Source organism: Stenella coeruleoalba (genome assembly GCF_951394435.1).
Source record: "Stenella coeruleoalba genome assembly, chromosome: 6".
In the NCBI taxonomy this organism is placed as follows: Eukaryota; Metazoa; Chordata; class Mammalia; order Artiodactyla; family Delphinidae; genus Stenella; species Stenella coeruleoalba.
In genome coordinates, this window is record NC_137151.1 from 59,093,107 (window position 1) to 59,113,172 (window position 20,066).

The 20,066-nt window shown below is 35.4% G+C and overlaps 1 protein-coding gene across 1 annotated transcript in view; it reads right to left on the bottom strand.

Moving 5' to 3' along the window:
* KCNH7 (potassium voltage-gated channel subfamily H member 7) overlaps positions 1 to 20,066 on the bottom strand; it is a 453,303-nt gene that overhangs the window by 27,309 nt on the left and 405,928 nt on the right. Inside the window, exon 9 of the mRNA XM_079924588.1 lies at positions 1,200 to 1,452. Coding sequence (XP_079780714.1) covers positions 1,200 to 1,452 — 253 coding nt within the window. The remainder of the gene's footprint in view (positions 1 to 1,199; positions 1,453 to 20,066) is intronic.

Below are 20,066 nucleotides of genomic sequence, written 5' to 3' on the forward strand. Positions count from 1 at the left end.
GGGATGGCTGATTTGAAGATCAGGAATGCAATGATGTGTGCTCCTTCCCTGGCAACATACTAGAGCAAACTGTCAAAGCCAAATCTGGTGAAAATCCCACTTTATTGTTTAGCTGCTAAGTGACTTAGAATATGTTTTTAGCCTGCTTATTGGATCGTAAACCAAATTGTGCATCTGGTCAATTTTGAAAAAATTTTCAAAAGGCTCTCATAATAAAATTATCAAAATAAATAGGAATCTCTCAAACATCTTCATTCATGTATTGGGTCCTGTGCTATGCCCATTTTGGTTCTGCGTAGCAGTGAAGAAAACAGACAATATCCCTGTCCTTTCAGATGTTAACATCAAGAGTCAAGGGAAAGGAAATCACTGACTTATGTGCTTGTTATTTAAATAGAACCAGATTTAATCTGCAGGAAAAAAGAAGTGCACATGTTCACAATCATTGGGGGTGGGTATTCTCATGGGGAGACGGAGGCTTAAACATACTGGCTAGGGGATATGAGAGGACAACAACTGATCTAGTTTCTCTCTGCTCCCTTGTTCTTCCCCATTGTTCTAATATTCTAAAGAAATCTTACAAGTTCGCAACGACTAAATTTATTTTTGAAGAGGCAGATTGGACAGATGGACTTTCTTTTGCACCCAAGCCAGTTTAACTTATTACTAATTTTCATCTCCTCACCACTTTTATCCCTAGGTGTTAAGTTTATAGCCCTATATTATCCAGGTAAGGACTCATATAATTCTGTTTGATGGGACACAGCAGGTAAAGTGCACAGCAAGTAGATGAAATTCATCAACATATAAACCCACTTCATGACAGGGCATTGGCACATGCTAGCAAGTATGCTTACTACGTATATATTTTATTTAAGGTGGTAAGATCTCAGCATGAATCCAAGATCCTCTAACATGAAAAGGAAAATGCTGACTATTTTCATATATCTGGCCTCAAAAGCTTAAGTAGGTGCCAAGATGGAAGCATTTACACACCAGAGAAAAAGTGAGACAGTCAAGAAAACATATTTTCTGCAAGGTTAATTTGATTTGAATTGAATTTTAAATAAAGCTTTAATATTACTCATCAGTCTTAGTACTCATAAATAAATAGGAAAGCCCTCTTTTCTATCATTTTAAACTATGCATTGCACTAGCTAATAACTGAATTTGTGACTATCCAATTCTAAAACACTCACCCAGAATAGCTACCACAATGTCATCTTTGAGGATTTCAATGGAGCCTCTGGATAAGAAATAAAGTGCAGTGAGGACGTCCCCACAGTGAACCAGGGTATCTCCTGGAGGTGCATGGGTGGTCTTGAACTTCATTGCCAAAGCTCTAAGGCAACCTTTACTTGCCCCTCGAAAGGCTTTGCAGTTTTGCAGCAAAGTCTGGTTGAGATGTAGACAAATGTCAGCTTGTAAACATTCTGGGAAACCCTTTAGGACCTGAAGAAAAAAAAAGAAAGAGTTTCATACTACCGGCGCACAGGGTTACCTCCACCTGAAATAAAGTATATTTCGCGTTCACAGAACCGCAGGTGTAGTAAATGTCACAAAGGAGGTCTTACAATGCTGCTACCTCGCCTGCCTTAATGAATACTTGCTTTGCTGAACATGTCAGAATTTTAACTCAAATACTTGTTCTCTGAATTAACTGCAGGCATTCAGACGCAACACAAATGCTGTCTCATTAAAATGTAATGCCTACAACGTTTCACACTGCTTCTCATTTCCTGCATTGTTACGTAGCACCATACCGTGCACAGATACAATGCAATGTGACGATTAATAAGACATAACTAATGAAAGGTGGTACAACTAGGAAGACAACCTTTAGAAGGAATCTCAAGTCAATTTGGACTACTATCTCTGGTACACATCTTCGTTATAATTAGGAAAAATAATGATCCTGAAATAGCCACGGTATTTGTGTCATATACCAGAAAGTGTCATATACCATACTGTTAGACCTTAGCTAACAATACTTGGAATATTTATGTTTCATATGCACATTATTAGTACTAAATATTTTGATAAGCACTGAAAATAGAGAAAGGGAAGGAGAACAGCAGACGTACTTTAAAACTGTAGTTCAGTTTTCAGAAATGGAAATTGTGCCAGAAGTTACGATGCATACATAAACCTCCTAACAGCTCTACTGTTTTGACAACCTATTCAGTGACTAAATTAAAACTTGTAAAAAAAGATTAAACAATAGCTTGTGACGAGTGCTACTCAATTTAAATTGAATAAAATTTTATGTTATTAAAAAAAATGTCCAGTATACAGTGGGTCAAGGATACTCAACTCTTCTGTATGTGTCTTAGCTATTTTGGGTGGCATATAGAAATTTTAATTCTCAGGTTGACTCTCTTCTGTCAGTAAAAATGAATCCATTTAAATATTCTTTGGAGTAGAGGGAGAAGGCCTTATATAGTGCCTAAAAATGTAATTTTAGGATTTCCTACCTTTTTGGGTCAACCTTCTTATTGCTGTCCACTATAGCTAAAAGTAATAATAAATTATTTGTGCAGATAATTCAAATGCATGTGGCCCGTAGAGAAACTTCAAATTAGATCATATTTGAGTTAACTCACAATTTTTACTATGTTAAATATTGAAGTAACTACAGGGGTCCTGTGTCTGCAGGACCACTGTGTGATGCAATTGGTCAGACTGATTGTGATGAGATACAAAAGGATCAATGAGAGACCTGAAACATGACAGCCACTGTTTCCAGTCATATTTCCTTCATTGTAGGGTCACCCACAGAAATGGGTCAAGGGTGTTTTAGAAGAAAAGCCACAGAATATAAATTCTGGTCATGAATTTGCCACGGGCTGATGCTTGTGCAAGTCACTTGATCCATCTGTGTTTCTTTGCCAGAGAATAAGAGCCTTTGCAACATTGGAATTTGTCGTAAGTTACCAATAGATAGTGTGTTGATTGTAGGACCCTGCTCATCCACCTCCAAACAGCCATAGAAACTCAGACTTTTACCTTAAAGTTCCTGTATTACCTGGCTCCGACTCCCAAAAAAGGAGCTCTCCTCTGTCTGAGTTCCTAGGCACTCCTCTGAAACCTCTCCCCTTAACTGTAACCTTCAGGCTTCACCTCCATGACTGGACACCAGTCCGATTGCCTGCTTAGACTGGAGACCTCTCCAGAATGATAACTTGTCTTTGCCCATTTCTGCCTTTGGAGTTGGAGACTCTTTTCCCACGCTTTGCTGGGATCACAAACAACCCAGCTCCTCTCATGGAAGAAACCCTCTAGTTTGCTGGTCCTTCTACCTGTCTAATCACATTCAATTCTTTGGCACGTGATGCTAGACTAGAGTTAAGCTAGGTTTGGACGCTGTCTTCTGAAATGGGGCCACTTTATTTGGAGGTGCTATGTTAGGAACAAACCCCAGTTCACTGGCTTCTCTGCATATGATTTACTTTTCCTGCCTGAAGCCCACTATTGTGGTCTCAGTGTAACTCTCAGATGTCCCCATACAGATAAAAACATAAAGAACATTAGCCCAAGTAACAGATATGCCTATTTTTCTCTTAGGGTTTATCTATAAAGGCATTTTATATTTCACATAAATGGAGATATTGCTACCGTTATAGTAGTTGGAATGAGAATACTGAGCTTACAGCTGTTCTTTCTGTCATTTTCCTGAAGTTTCTCAATTATACTTTCTGAATATAGCCTGGTATAGAAGGAAAAATTGTGCACATGTGCGTGTGTGTGTGTGTGTGTGTGTGTGCATGCTTTGAATTGGAAGATGCAGATGAGATGATGAGATAGAGGTAGGGGTTATTCACTTCTCTGGGTGCGATATGAGCTATGGAATCAGATAGACATGAGCTCAAGTCCTAGTTCCATCCCTTACTAGCTGTGACTTTTGTCAAGTCAATTAAATTTTCTTGAGATTCAGTTTCCTTTATTGTAAAAATAATATCTACCTCACAGGGTTGTGCCCACAATTAAATGTCATAATGAACGTAAATCATCCTGTGCATTGTAGATGTTCAGTGAAAAGTGTACTTCTAGCTTTTTCTGCTTTTTTTTTTCTCACACATATTTATTGTTCCTAAAGAACTGTTGCATTCTCTTTGCTAGAAATTGAGAGATACATGCCCAATGTGTTCTTTTCGTTGGTCTCTTTGGTGAGTAGGAAATTCACCACTAAATTTTGTGTTCCATTGCCTCAAGAGAGTTTAAGAATTCTTTTTCCTTTCATCTCTCTAACTTTTGTTTCCTGTTTCTGACTTGTGTTAAATATTCTGGTTTACTTTCACTTAGGTTTTCACTGTGAATTGTCCTAAATCCTTTTTGAGAGTGGTCAGTTACTAAATCAATGTACAAATATGTTCTTGGAATTCCAATATTCTTAGAATCATCCACAAAACCTTAAGAGCACTTGAGAAAGTTTTTCAACATCATTCTCAAGTGTCTTTACTATATATTGTCAGCCCCTAACACTCAACCTATTAGGAGTGGCAATCACTGGAGAGAATGACCTCTAATAGGAGGTACCATAGAGTTCCATGGAGAGGACTTTGTTTGCATGGGGGGAAGATACACAGATCTTAGCATGAAGGACTTGTCTAGATTAAGTAATTCTCCTGTGTTAGCCCTTAACTGACTTTCTTAATTTTCTTAAGTGAGTTACATAGATCATTCAGGTAACACTCAATAGAAGTTAAGATTTAATCATTGAATCTCTTCCTAGCCCAGAGGTCTGGATGTCTAAAATAAGTTAGCAGCATCGGAATCTGGCTATGCCTAAGTAAAGGGATTTTAAAGTGGGAGTTATAAGAGAGGGAGCTGTATTGGAACAGAGGTAGAAGAAGATTGAAAAGAGTGGGAAGAAAGGGTAAGTTTAAGTGGATATTTATCCAAGGCACCCCTTTCCATTGGGCCCAGCCATTTTACCTTTCTTGCTTCCAATGGATAATCCCTTTTTTGTCAGGTTTGGTTCCTCTGCTAAATTACCTAACTTGGAACTTCCTCATTCAGCACTCAGATAGTGGTATTTTACCAGGCCTAGCAGATCTGGCTAAAAGACTATCTATGCCAAGTACACAAGTACAAACCAGGACACAAGCTGGTTTAATGATTATTATAGTCATGTTGCTACCCTCTATACAACCTTCTAGTTTGTCAAGCTCTGGAGCTGCTGTGAGGGTACTTAGCACCTTTCACTGTGCATCTGGAGCCATTGTTTTATGGAGTTAGCCTGTTTTCAAAGACTAAGGAGCATCACCCAGAATTAGTTTCATGGCCTGCAGCTTGGAAAAGCAGTCCTCATTCTTTTATCAAATATTTATTAAGTATCTACTGTATACCGAGCAGTATGCTAAGCATGAGAGCATAGCAATGAATAAAACATGTTCTGAAAATATTCCTGGTCCTCAAGCCTCTAAATGCTCAGATTAAAAAAATTATAGGGTTAATCAGAATTTCCCACATTTTCAGGCCAAATCTGGACATCTATAATGCACATTTACAATACTAATTGTTGTTCAAAGGAACCCTCAAGGGAACAGTTAATTTAAGGTGAGTAAAAAGCTGTAATTTCACTTTTCTAAAGTTCCTGAAAGTTCCAGAACATTTTTTTCAAGGCTGATAAAAATTCTATATCTTAATTATGATATAAAGTCACTTGAATATTTTATAAATGTAAGATTAACTTCCCTTTACTTGAATTTAGGTAGACAAAACTCTGTGGAACTCTCAAATTATGTAAGACAAATGAGACATTTGTTCTTTTAAGTGAGTATGGAGTGCTTTTTGTGATTATTAAAAGAAATCAATCCCATAACTTAGCATTAGAGAGTCCAAAGTTTAGGGACATTCAAACAAGAACCACCCAACAACCACAAACCAAGACAGAAGTATTAAATCAAAGTAAAACTGAAGAAATTATACAAAGAGAGAGCAAAAATAGAAATAACTATGCCATAGAAAACATCTATCAAACCCTATTATTCCTTCCTCAAATTTAAGATACCAGATTCAGTGTTTGCTGTTTCTTAGCCTGGATCGCAAAACACTCTCTTTTGGTGGTATGTACACTTTCTAGGTTATGTTGGAAGAGCATCAACAATTGAGTTTTTACCAAAAAAACACCCTCTTCCATAGTGTTTTGAAGTTTTGTATTTGCTTTTGAAAAAAATCAAAATATATTCTTTAATAGATGCCCCTTATCTAGATAGTATTGGAAAGTTGACCATGGTGAAATGAATGGTTTCTGGTTTGTTTCACTTAGCACAGCTGCGGAGAAGGACATTCCTAAAGAGACGCTAAAAAGGGCACATTGAGAAAGACAATCTGAGTGTGGCAAATGGTTCCCCTAAATAGCAAATTAATCATAGAAGCAGCTTTGGTAACTGTGATAACTGACATTAGGAAATTTTCTGGGGAAATTCATTGGGTCATTAAATACATGTAAATCTTGACAAATTAAAATTAATCAAAACACAAATTAACGTTCCTTATGAAACACTAAACCTCAAGCATGATTATTAAGTAGATTATGCAAGAAATATCTCAAATCTTAAATTTCTGCCCTAGAGTACAACCTTAATATTTTATAGCATTTTTGATTCTAATAGAATTATTGCTTGCTATGTGAGCACTCTAGGCTTGATAAATCTTTAGCACTTAAAATACACTGAACCTTGCTTTTTGTTGTTTCTAGAAGTTAATATTCTTCTTTAATGGATTTCATAATTTTGAGGTCATCCCAGATTATATTATTTCTATGATTATGGTCTATCATTAAGTGATAAGAAGCAGATATTTTTCATATTTCCTCGGCAATTACACATTTAAACACTAATCAAGGTAGGTAGATTCTTTTAGTAGTTTTAAACATATAAATATATATAGCTCTAGTCTGAAGCTCAAATTGCTTTTTCATCTACTTTCTTATTTTACTTTCATGCAGCTTATTATTTTATTGCATAGGGCCATCGTACCTGGCCAGATTGCTGGCAAAGCAGGGCACTGTAGAATCCATGACTAAGGGCTTTTATAAGCCTTGGGAAAATTAATTAATTTTCTACATGCAACTTTTCAACATATATCATATGGTTACATCATTTAGGAAAAAAACATATGAGCAGAACAAAATCTTACTGCACACAGACACGGAAAACAATGTCATAAATCCTGAACAAGTTCTGGTGCAAGTAAAGGTTCCTTGAAAAATGAAACAGAGTCCTCCCTCCTGCATCTTCCCCTCCCCTCTCCTGCAGTTCCCATCCCCAGTTAACAGCATAACTATGAGATGTTCCTTTGCTTTCAGAAGGACACAGTCGGGGCCTAGGATGAGTTGGAGTGTGGGTGATGATGTGTAGGCAGAGGGGATTTATTACTTTTGCATACATATTCTTGCTACTCCAACTCTGGAGCCTTCGGCTAAATCAGCAAAAACCTGACTTAAAAGGATGCGTTAGGATTTCTGAAATACGGCCTCAGGGGAAAACCTTGGAACCCACTAGGGTTTCTAAAGGTAACAGGAGGGATCAGCATCCTGAGAAGCAATTTGAGGACCTTCCCCTCAACTGCCCAATTACTTGAGAGAGGGAATGAAGGAGGGGATGGACAGAATTTAACCACAGTGGATGAATGGACATTTTTGCAAATACTTTTTTACAAGTGGATTGATTGTAGATGATCTGAGCTTGCTTACAAAGTAAGGAAAAGGGAGGTGCAATCTGCCAGGTGACGAAAAGAGTGATTTAAGTACCACTTCACACTTGATATACCATTTTGAACTTGGATCTAGTTTTATATTTCAGAAAAAATTTCCTGTGTATAATATTTTAAAATCAAATCTTCTTTTGATTTATCAACTTTATATAAGGAATACAGAATGGTGATTTCCCCATTTTTCATGTGAAAGCTGAAGTATAAGTGCATTAAGGGATTTTATTTGTGGAAGAATTAAGACTCCAAACTTACTCCAGGATTCTTCCAACTATTGTGACTTGCCATAGCTGTTCATCAGATTGGATTTCAAAAGCTGCTACTAGTATGGTGAAATACAAAATGTTTCCCACTCATTTTATTTATTGGTTTATCAGTAAGTAAGAAAGAATAAAAATGTAGCATAAATGCCATTTTCTTTTTGTACCAGTTAGGGAATTTGTTCCTCAGAAAGGTTAAGGCTAGACAGCAATTCAATTGCTTTCTAAGGAAACTGATGGTTGTATCAGCAATTATATAACTTTTGCAAAATAGCAGAAGCTCTCAAAATAGTAGAAGTTCTCTTCCTCCACCTATTAGATTCCACTTCTGTAAACTATGTTGATTCTCGTTACCTAATGCTCTGAATGTTACATATTGTTGTGTCCCTACACATTCCTACTTCTACCAGTTGAGTTACAAACCAGCAGTGTATGTTCTGAAACCTATTTATGTCAGCTGTACTTGTTCAAGAAATTATGTAATTCAATCGTACTACACATAAAAGAATGAAATAAGTACGTGTAAAGAAAGAGAGCAGGGTTGCCCCATCCCCATGAAAATAAAGCTAAATGTTTTGGAAAACCTTTATAAAGGTGAGTCATTTTAAACAAATGCAACCATAGATAATTTTTGCACTACATGTGAGTGCTTAAATATTTATAATAGTAGAAAAGTTTATATAGTCCCTTAACTCTGACTGTAATCCAAAAAACAAGAAAAAAAATTATTAAAATGTGACTAAAAAAATCAGAAGTACGTGAAAATTAAGAACCACACTCTATGATAACCTTTGGATCCAAAAAGAAATAATTTACAAAGCAACAGAAGGAGAACATTTCATGTCAAAACCCATGGAACCACAGAAAAACTTGCATTGAAAGGAAAATATATAGTCTTAATGTCTTAGATATTATAGAAGGAAAGACTCAAACAATAAAAAACCTTAAAACAACTGTTAAGAATAATAGGACAATACAAAGAAATAAAAAAGAGGGTAATGAAGGCAAATTCTGAAAATGAAAAGAATAGTAGCAAGAATAAATTAATCCAAAGGCTAATTCCTTGAAAAAGATCCAGTGAAATCAATGAATCTTTCAAAGGCCTGCTACAGGAAAGAACAAAAATATACAAATTTAGCAATGATAAGGCAGATGTACCTACTTATACAGAAAAGACTGAATAAATGAATTAAAAGAGAATCCTGCAAGCAATATTGTAACAACTTTGAAAACCTAGATGAAATGGATGAATTTTTCACAAAATATGAATCACCAATATTGACTAAGAAAGAAATGTAATAAATAATTACTGTAGTAGAGTTAGTGATTAAAGAACTACCATTAAAACCACCAGGACCACATGGCTTAACAGATGATTTCTTTCTAACATTTAAAGAGCGTATAGGGAGACCTTCAAGATGGCAGAAGAGTAAGACGTGGAGATCACCTTCCTCCCCACAAATACATCAGAAGTACATCTAATACGACCCAGCAATCCTACTACTGGGCATATACCCTGAGAAAACCATAATTCAAAAAGAGTCATGTACCACAATGTTCATTGTAGCACTATTTACAATAGCCAGGACATGGAAGCAACCTAAGTGTCCATCGACAGATGAATGGATAAAGAAGATGTGGCACATATATACAATGGAATATTACTAGCCATAAAAAGAAACGAAATTGAGCTATTTGTAGTGAGGTGGATGGACTTAGAGTCTGTCATACAGAGTGAAGTAAGTCAGAAAGAGAAAAACAAATACCATATGCTAACACATATATATGGAATTAAAAAAAGAAAAAGGTTCTGAAGAACCTAGGGGCAGGCCAGGAATAAGGACACAGATGTAGAGAATGGACTTGAGGACACAAGGATGGGGAAGGGTAAGCTCGGACAAAGTGAGAGAGTGGCATGGACATATACACACTACCAAATGTAAAATAGATAGCTAGTGGGAAGCAGCCGCATAGCACAGGGTGATCAGCTCGGTGCTTTGTGACCACCTAGAGGGGTGGGATAGGGAGGGTGGGAGGCAGACACAAGAAGGAGGGGATATGGGGATATATGTATACGTATAGCTGATTCACTTTGTTATAAAGCAGAAACTAACACACCACTGTAAAGAAATTATACTCCAATAAAGATGTTAAAAAAAAAGGGAAAAGTAAATAACAATAAAGTGGATTTAAATAATAAAAAAGAGCTTATAACTATAGATCAATATCACTATAAAATAGTTGCAAAATTCTAAATAATTTACTAGCTGATAAACTCAACAAAGTATCAAAAAAATCTATGACCAAGTAGGATTTATTTGAGGAATGCAAGGAGATTTTTAAAGTATTAGTGTTAATGGTGAAGCTATTTTCATAAAGTCAGCTATTACTATTCAAAATTATTTTGGAGAATCTAATGAACTAATAAAGAAAATAAATAGTATTTTTTAAAAAAGAGAATGAATTTATCTCTTTTTGTTGCCGATATAATTGCATACCTAGAACATCCAAGAGTTAATCGAACAAACAAAAAAAGAATGAGGCAAATAATTTGTTAAGGTGGCTATAAGGAAGATAAATAGTTTATATATTATTTATAAGCAGGTAAAAATGGAAATGTGTAATATATTTCATTTGTTTGACTAAGCTATATAAATTTAAGAATAAATTTAATAACAAAGGTAAGAATTTCTAAGAACATTATAAAATCTTGTTGAAGGAGATGTAATTTTTTAGGATCTAAATCAGTGGCTCTCAATCCTGGCTACATGTTAGAATAGAAATATAAAAATACTGATGCTCTGACTTAGCTATAAGCAATTCTGGTTTAATTGTTGTAGGGTGGGTCTGAAGCACTAAAATTTGTTTAACATATTTCAGATGATTTTAACGTGGGGCAAAGATGAGAATTTAATATTGAAATTTCAAAATTATGTAAAAATTAATATAAAATTCATAGAAAGGAAAGTGTTAGCAACAGGAATACAGTCCATTCTCTATCCTTGCTGAGGAATACCGGGAAAGAAAAGTGACCAGCTAATGACAAAGATTAGTGACCTGCTCCTGGCAAGCACACTAAGGGTGTGGGGCAGCTCCTATCTATGGAGTGTTTTTGGCAGGACGTGTCTAGTTTAAATTGCTTATGATAAACAAAATTTTCATCAGTAGATTTTGGTGTTTTTTTTACCTTCACCTTAGATCATTTTATTTCACATTATTTAAATCCTGTGTTTGATTAGGATAGTGAACAAGCTGTGACAAAATTCAGTGTACGTTAGATTAACTAAAAGTAATGTTGCATAGAAGTTTTGCAAAAGAAATGTTGTCTGGTTTTAACATATACTATCGACAGGGAAATGCAGCATGACCTGGCTGTGAATGGTGTTAATAACCTGTTCAGGTAGAAGTAGGTGTGATAAAGATCCTGCTGCCCAACTTTAAAGAATGAGCTGCCTTTTATCTATCTTCTACCCAGAACTAGACTTTTCTCTACTGTTTCTTCACAGATGATGCAGAAGTTGGGAAGTATTCAGTCACATCCATCCACTCATCCACCAACAATTTCCCATTAAAGTGAATCCCTGTGTTCATTCCTCACTCATAAGAAATAAATTTCAAAGGCAGCTTGTACTGGAATAAACTGATCTGAAGGCTTGCAAAGCACTTGGTATCTTCTTCTTAAGATCTTGGAGTCTTTAAATTATAGCTCATATTAATTTTACTATTATTGTTATTTTACTTTATTAATAACTGTTAGGCTACTGTTCTTTCAAAAGCAGATTTGTTTTAATGTCATCAATAGACCTATAGGACATGACTTTCTGGAAAATGTCATGTAAGCTATGTAACTTCCAGACTATAAAATGTGAATGTTTAATGACCAAAAATGTTACATTCTGCTTAAGTGTTATGTCATTGCATACACAGTTTAGGGACCTCCCATGTTAAATCTGAGACAGAACACATACTAATATGCAAAGAAGGATCTCTATGCTTTGCTTATGCCTTATGATTACATATATTCTTGAAATTATTAGTAAACTTTAATATTGGTTACAAGTTCTGATTTTTGTGTGCCAGATTTGACAACCTGATCTTTGGGTTGTCTCAAAAGCCCAACATGGAGTTTGTTGTAAATGAGTTAAAATAGTCATATATTTTATATGGAAGAATAAATACTCTCAAATGCCCCCCAAAATAAGAAAAACAAGATTAGTAAGAGTTGACCTATCTTGTCAGAAATTGAAGTATGGTATAAAGCCACTAAGTATAAATCTTTATTATATTGCCATAGGAATGGACAAATAGAGCCAATTTGGGAGTAAAGATATGTATTCCAATTATACCTAATAATTTAATGTGTAAATCAGGTGGTATTTAAAATCAACAGAAAAAGTACTATCTTCTATTCATGTGAAGAAAATTTACAGAACTACATTTCAAACATATTCAGAATTTTCTTCCAAATCATATAACAAAACTTAAAACCTAGGAAACTACTCGTACAATCCATAGGTTTAGTGAGACCTTTGAAAAACAGGACAGGATCTCTGAACTGTACAAGAAAAGTTGACTAATTGGATGATATTAAAAAACAAAAAAACTTTACAATTCAAAAGATACCCTAAACAAAACCAGCATATTGAAAAGAGATTAGGAACAAATTGCAATATAGATGACAGATAAAGTGTCAATGAACTCTTTGTCTATAAATTATAAAGAGTTCTTAAAAAATGAGAAGAAGGGCTTCCCTGGTGGCTCAGTGGTTGAGAACCCGCCTGCCAATGCAGGGGACACGGGTTCGATCCCTGGTCCGGGAAGATCCCACATGCCGAGGAGCAACTAAGCCCGTGCGCCACAACTACTGAGCTTGCGTGCCACAACTACTGAAGCCCGTGCGCGTAGAGCCTGTGCTCCGCAACAAGAGAAGCCTCCACAATGAGAAGCCCGCGCTCGCCACAACTAGAGAAAGCCCACGCGCAGCAACGAAGACCCAATGCAGCCAAAAATAAACAAGTAAATTAATTAATTAATTATTTTAAAAAATGAGAAGAAAAAAGTAACCAAAAACTATGCAAAAATGTTGTAAGTAATTCATAGAAAAGAACATCTTGATTAACTACTCTTTATTATAATGCTCTGACCTCATTGCTGGTGTTACCTACTGTTAAATATTAAGCACAGCTCATAGATAATGCAGGTAAAATCAGAGTTAGAATCTGGGCCAAAGCGCCCATCTTAGAAAACACTACTAAGGCCCGATTTTCCCAGCGTCCACATATTGTGACTCACAGTCAAAACTAGATAATGGCTCGACATGGACCTCTATGATTCAAGTACAATAATTACACCTGTGTGGACTGAGTCTTTGGTTTTCCCTCCCACTATGGTAGGTGTTTCTAACTACTGATTTGTTTCAGTTTCGTGTGTATTGTAGAGCACTCTGATCTAAGGAGATGACCAGTAGAGTGGGAAAAATTATCTACAGCACATAGGTAAATGATTTAGCATCGCTCCAGAGCATTAAAATGCACTATATGAGGTGCTGGACCCCAAGTGAGGAAGATTCTTATCAGATAGTCCCTAAGATGAGTGTAGAGTTCTGCTGGGGGTAGCCCACTTGACTAATAGGAGCCCAAGATGCAAACTAAAATAGGTTCTTTAGGAATATCTGGCACGAAAGAGGCATGATTATATATTTTTTTCCATCCACATTCAACTCCATGGATAGCAATATGTCTAAACCAAGAAAAACAATTAAAATATATGTACTTTTCCTGAGTCTGATGCCTTAAGCCTATATAATCAATTGGATTAGATGAACTACTTGTGCTTATTTTCACCTTTAAAAAATGATTTAAAATATCTGGTATATTGGGTGGAACTTTACATATCCATTTTCAATATAAATCCTCAGGCTATTGGTAATGTCTCAGAAAATTCTTTAACTAAAGTAAATATTGGACTTTTATTTTGGGAGAAATTGTGAATGGTTTGATTTTATTAGGTTTGATAAGTGCTGAGTTCCTCTATTATTTTAATTTAATGGACCTAAATTCATATTTCCAAAGAATATTTTTAAAGTGAACTTTGATGTCTCTATTTTTTATTATGGGCTAAACCTGTGTTGAGTATTAACTGATCCTAAACTGAATTGAGCTTGAATTACTCCTGTGCTTCTACTACTCCAAAGAAAGTATTTGGCAACACATCACACTCTTCAGCATAAGAAATTGCACTCGAGTCCTGTTTGAATAGTACCATAATTTTTAAAAGTTGAAAAACAACTTGAGATATCATTTCCACCATCCTACTACTGTGAGAGGAACATTATTAACAAATGGAGACACTGAAGCATAGAAGTGTGTTCATCACCTCAGCATGGTATTTCTGCAATGACTCTTTTTCATGTGTAAAGCCCCAGACCATGCTGTCATTATTTTTCTTGACTCAGAAATGGCTGAAGATCAGATCCCACTGTTGATGAACTTGCTTTGCATTAAAACAGCACGGTGTCAGATGTAAATAAGTCTTTCTTGTTGATGGTTGGAGACCAGGCTGAAGTGACCATCATCATTTGTGAAACATGATTGAGCATATACAATTTGTAACCTGAAAATACCAGTGCTTGTCTTAAGCTTGATATTGTTCATGTCAGGGGGCTCCAGATGGTATTTGTTGTGTTCTGTGGCATTTTTGAGACTTTAGGATAAATAGTCTTGGGGAAAAATAGGAAGGACATGTGACTTGCCCTTTCTTAAGCACCTGTGGTTCAGGTACTGGCTACAGTTGGTAAGTATGTGTGTTAATAGTAGATTTCTTGTGAGTGCAAAATTTTGCTACCTATCCAGTTTTTACAGAGCCAGGCAATTCCTATCAACTAATCAGCATGGAGATGAAAACATCTTTTAAGGTGCATTGTAAACAGCATTACTTTAATTCCACTCCTAAGTAGTAACTAAGTATTTCGTTACAGAAAACTAAAAGATGTCACCAATCCTCGGGGTCATTATCTTTTAAATGCAGGTTTTTGCCAATCTCCATGCTCCCTTTTTAAATGGGTGGATTTACTTGTTAGGCCATTTGGACCTAAGTGTAGAGAAGAAGCGTACGTCTTTCAAATTAGGCAATATTTGTAAAGCTTTCTGTACCTTGACTGCTAATTTTGAACCGATGCTTTTTTGTTAAACTATTACTGGTCAAATAAAAAATATCAATCTAAATTGTAGGCTCACCTATGCAAAAATTGTATTCTGCTCTTTATATCTTTAAACATGAGTGATTTTATTTTCTGAAGACTTCTTGAAAACAGGGTCCCCATTGGAGGGGTGGTCAGACGTGAAGGGCATCATATTTGTAGTCATTTTATTTTAGCTCTATGATGAATTAGTCAAAGGTTTTTTATTGTATTTATCAACTTCAGTATATAAGGGTCATTAGAAAAAGGTAAAGGGGGATAAAAACATTATGGTAGAGACAAGCCATGCTATTTTATAAATTTTGCTTTCCTATGGGGTTTAATGTCACAAGGATTATTTTATTTGAGTTGCTTAATTGGACATACTGAAAGAGCTTGAAATTACATTTCACTATGGTGTATCAAAACAGGACATGAGTGGAGTGTATTTGAATGTGAAGGTCTGGCACAGATGAAGTTATTTAAATCAGTATAGAGAATGGATGCAACAAAATTTTTGATGGAGTAGAGTTAGATTGTAGATGCAGGTTAATATTAGTAGTTACTAGTTAAATAGATAGTAGTTAGTAGTAGTAGTAGTAGTAGTAAGCAGTTAGTAGTAGTAGTTATGGTCAGTAGTCAGAGTTAGCAGATAACAGAGGAGCAGGAAAAGAGTCATGGAAGGAAATGAAATCAGACTGTTATTAAAATGCTCCTTAGAAATAACATCAGCCTTATGAAGTAGGAATTTCTATTAAACAATATGTCATTCTTCATTACTTTCCTTTCCATTTTGATTGGCTTTGCTTGTTGGGTCCATGATAAGTGTATGTTTTGTCACTCAGAGTCCTACTGGGATTCTAAGCAATTTTAGCCGACTAGGTTGACTCTTGATTGAAATCTCTAAAAATTCTCCCTTGTTCAACTCTTCTCCTATCCTACACCTTCTCCTTTCTGAGGAATTCATTTAGTCTCTGCTTGATCAAGGAGACTGGACCATGTAGTACAAGTACCATTGGGTCTTCCCCTTTATTCCTCAAAACCAATGCCGTCACCATTTTTCTTTTCTCCCCTGCTTATCTTTAAGGAAACCTCACCAATCTGCCTTGCTGAAGAATTTATTTCTCTTTCTAGGTTCTTATTCCAACTCCTTTCTACAACTGTTTCCCAAATTTTTCTCCATTAATGTCCCAGACTAAAAAAATACTCAATTGTTCCCCTTTCTTCCTAAAATAAATTAAACAAAATTGTTTCTGGATTACCCGCCTTAATTCTGCCCTGGATGTCACAAATATGTGCCTCTATTCCTGTCCTTGTCTTTACCTGAAATGATCCCCTTGGGTTCTCTGCCTTCCACAGTTCTACCACTCACTTAGTTCTGTGGTTTTTGAATAATATTCGAAGCAGAATAAAATGTTCCATGAAGGAGACTCAGAGGGAACAGACTCAGACTCTACATCCTCAAGCAGAAAAACTCCCATGATAATTGTTTTACACATTTAGCAAATGCAGTTTTGGCGCTTTAAAACTATTTGAAAATGACGTGTTGAATGAAATTGCTGAGAGGTTAAGTGACTTGTCCAAGAAAAGTGGCATATTGAGAACTAGTACTTGGGTCTTCTGAATTTTTATTCTGTATTTTTTTCTATTATTCAGGCATTACTAGGGAGGCATTTTTAGGTAAGGAATAACATTTTTCATTGAATGTTCATAAAGGCTTTTCTTCCATGCAAATATAACTTAAAATTATGGAGTGGTTTCTGTCATAAGTGATTTATTTCTCTCCATCCAGAATGATGGATAGACCACGGTTATTGGTGCCTTTATTCATTCAAGCCATGCTCCTCTGTGTGCATGGCTCAATTCTACAATGACATGGAAGGTGATTTTCTGTGTTTGGCAATGTTGTAACTAAAATCACTGTTGGATAATGTCTGAAAGTTTCAGTTTGGGTTATAAGAAAGCTTTAACTTGGAGAAATTCGTTGAGATGCTTTCGGTCCTAATCTGAGAAAGTATTGCAGAAGGGAAAGGATTTTCCGGACTTGACCTAGGGACATTTTTGAGCTAATTTTTACTACTCCTAAGCCTGACATAATATGCAAAAGAACACCTTCCTTTCACTAGCTTCATTATTCTGACCCCTTTCCTTTTGCAACCTGAACCATTTGGTTCACCTGAAAGGAAGCCCATAAGTGTTCCCAGAATGCGTTTGGTTCTGGAACATTCTGGTAATAGCTGTTTCACAAAAAGCAAAAGATGCAGGGAATAAGAAATATGGGTACATATTCTTTCTTATGGAGTAAGGAATATGGCTACAATTCTTTCTTATGTTTTGTGATCTATCAAGGAATCAAATATTTTGGGTTATGAAAAATAATTTTAGGTCAATTAATAGAGTGTTACTGAACATCTTATACTTCATTTGGACATGGTTAAACAGCAAAAATGACCTGAAATGTTTCATGAGAAATTATGCTTAAGGTTATACTTAAATGAAAAACATGGAATGCTGATGTAAAATACAACAGTTTGATGTACTTTTATGTATCACAATACATAAAGTTAAATCACTTTAAATTGTTATTAAATTACAATTTAGTTAACAATAAACTAACAAGACAGGGATTTAACGATGTGCTGTTAGAGGTAAAAAATCCACTTAGATTTTTTTTTTAACCTCTCAATAGTCTAAGAGTACAGTTGCTTTATTCTAATCAACTTTCTTTTGCACATTGTTCTTAATTAGCAAGCATCTTCCATCTGCTGAGTTTTCAGAGTTATGTTGCACTTTGCTTTTTTACTCACATTGCAGTCACAAGATGAGAAATGTAGACACTGTGAACAAACAAGAAGTTCGTGCAAAGTCAAGCTCTCAAAACCACATGCAAGACTTAGTGGCACATGGTTTAGGGCTCACACACTCCAGGATCATGTGAGACAGGCATGCAGATGAGAGGAAAGAAAAGCACCTACATCATGAAAATAGAGGATGATGAAAGAGAATGACATTTTCTTTATGACAGTTATCTAATGCAAACCGTATACCCATAACCTTTACCAGAGTGAAGGAAGGGGCAGATAAGTGACTTTTTGTGGGGAGGGGGAAACTTTATATAAACGTTATTAGAGGTCAAGTTGTTGTTAAAGTTAAGGATTTCTATTCTGTACTTGGCCTCTTCCAAGTTATCTTTCCCAGTTTCTTGCTTTGTATTTCCTCTGCTACATCATGCAAAAAAAATCAGAACTAACATTGGAAATCATTTAACAAGCTCTAAACCTGACAGATAACAAGGGTGATCTCCACAATTTACACGAGAATTAAATTGGATATAAATACCTCCTGTTCTTACCGGTGGGTGTTGTGATTCCATGTATTAAGGTGTGAAGCAGACAGGAAAGAGATAAATCTTTCATAAGTACATTGTAAATAGGCAAGTGGTATATAGACCATATTCATAGGTAATAGAGTCAAACAATGAAAGGTAAATAGTTTTCACAAAATAGACTTTATCACACAAAAAAATGGCCACGAAACTAGAGTTATATGGAGAGGGGAAGTAAAATAAATAATTGTTTTACTCCGGTTATTGAAATAATCTGGCAGTATGGAACAACAAAATTGAGCGACATGTGTTTTGATTAAAAATTCTTGACACTGCTTCAGCCAACCCAGCATTAGAGAATCCCCAATAGTTTCTGAATGCTGATATCTTCATTAAACAATAATAGGGATGGAAGTACATAAAAGTGACCAATTTGTAGGTAATTTCTTATGAGATTAAAGTGTTACCTTGGTGAGATCAATTTATCAAATGAATTTTCACAAGTAACTTTGGGATAATCAGAAATAACTCATGGGATTCAGTTATGGCTTTGTATGAAATGTGCTGATTGATTAGCTCTTCAAATTAAAAATTTTATGATGGCATGCCCTTACTTCTCCATCAAATAAATCATGCACAGCTATGATAAACATCATATAAAAAGATATCTTTCAAACTGGGCAATATTTGCAATGCGTTCTGTACCTTAACTGCTAATTTTGAACCTTTTCTTTTTTTGTTAGGATATTGCTGATCAAATTTTAAAAAGTCAATCTAAATTGCATAGGCTCACTTATGCAAAAATTGTATCATGCTGTTGATGTCGTTAAATTTTAAAGATTCCATTTTCTGAAGAATTTTTAGAAACAGGATCCTTGCCCAATGGAGAAGTAGCTAGATGGGAAGGTACTATAATTCTAATTTTTTTTAATAGGTCTATGATATGCTATATAGCTTGTATTTATCATATATCTTTAGTAATCAATCTCTATAGCCAAATAGCTAGGTCAAAAAGATGTATGCAATTCTCCTAATAATAAAAGAAGCTCTTTGGATCAATTAATCTTATTAGTTGTATTGATTTTTGAGCACCGATAAAGGAGGGAAGGGTTATGAAAAGTGATTGTTGATGTTGAATTTGCTTGAGTTATGAAGGAATCCATATTTCCCCCTTGAAAGGAAAGATGCATTAAACCAGGTACAGTAAAAGGGCACATAGTTAATTGATTAAAATATAGAAAAATTGTCCTTAACAGAAACATGAAACTTCCTATTATAAAATGTTTATGGTATACTTAAGCTCCTTAACCTCTCCCACAAATCCTCAAAATGTCCTATTTTTAAAAAATATTTCTGTTTGGGGGCATTATAGTTATTATTGTTTACTTGTAATGTCTTAATGCACATGGGTCCACCTATTTTTTGGGGTGCTTGGCAGCTAAGCCAAGTGGTGAAAGCCCAAGTCCCAACTTAGCAATGCTCTCCCTAACCAGAAGTGGGAGCTCTAATACACAGTTATATCAGTTTGCATCATGTTATAATGCCTTTGCCACACAGTGTAACTAGATATAGCACCATGCAATGCCAT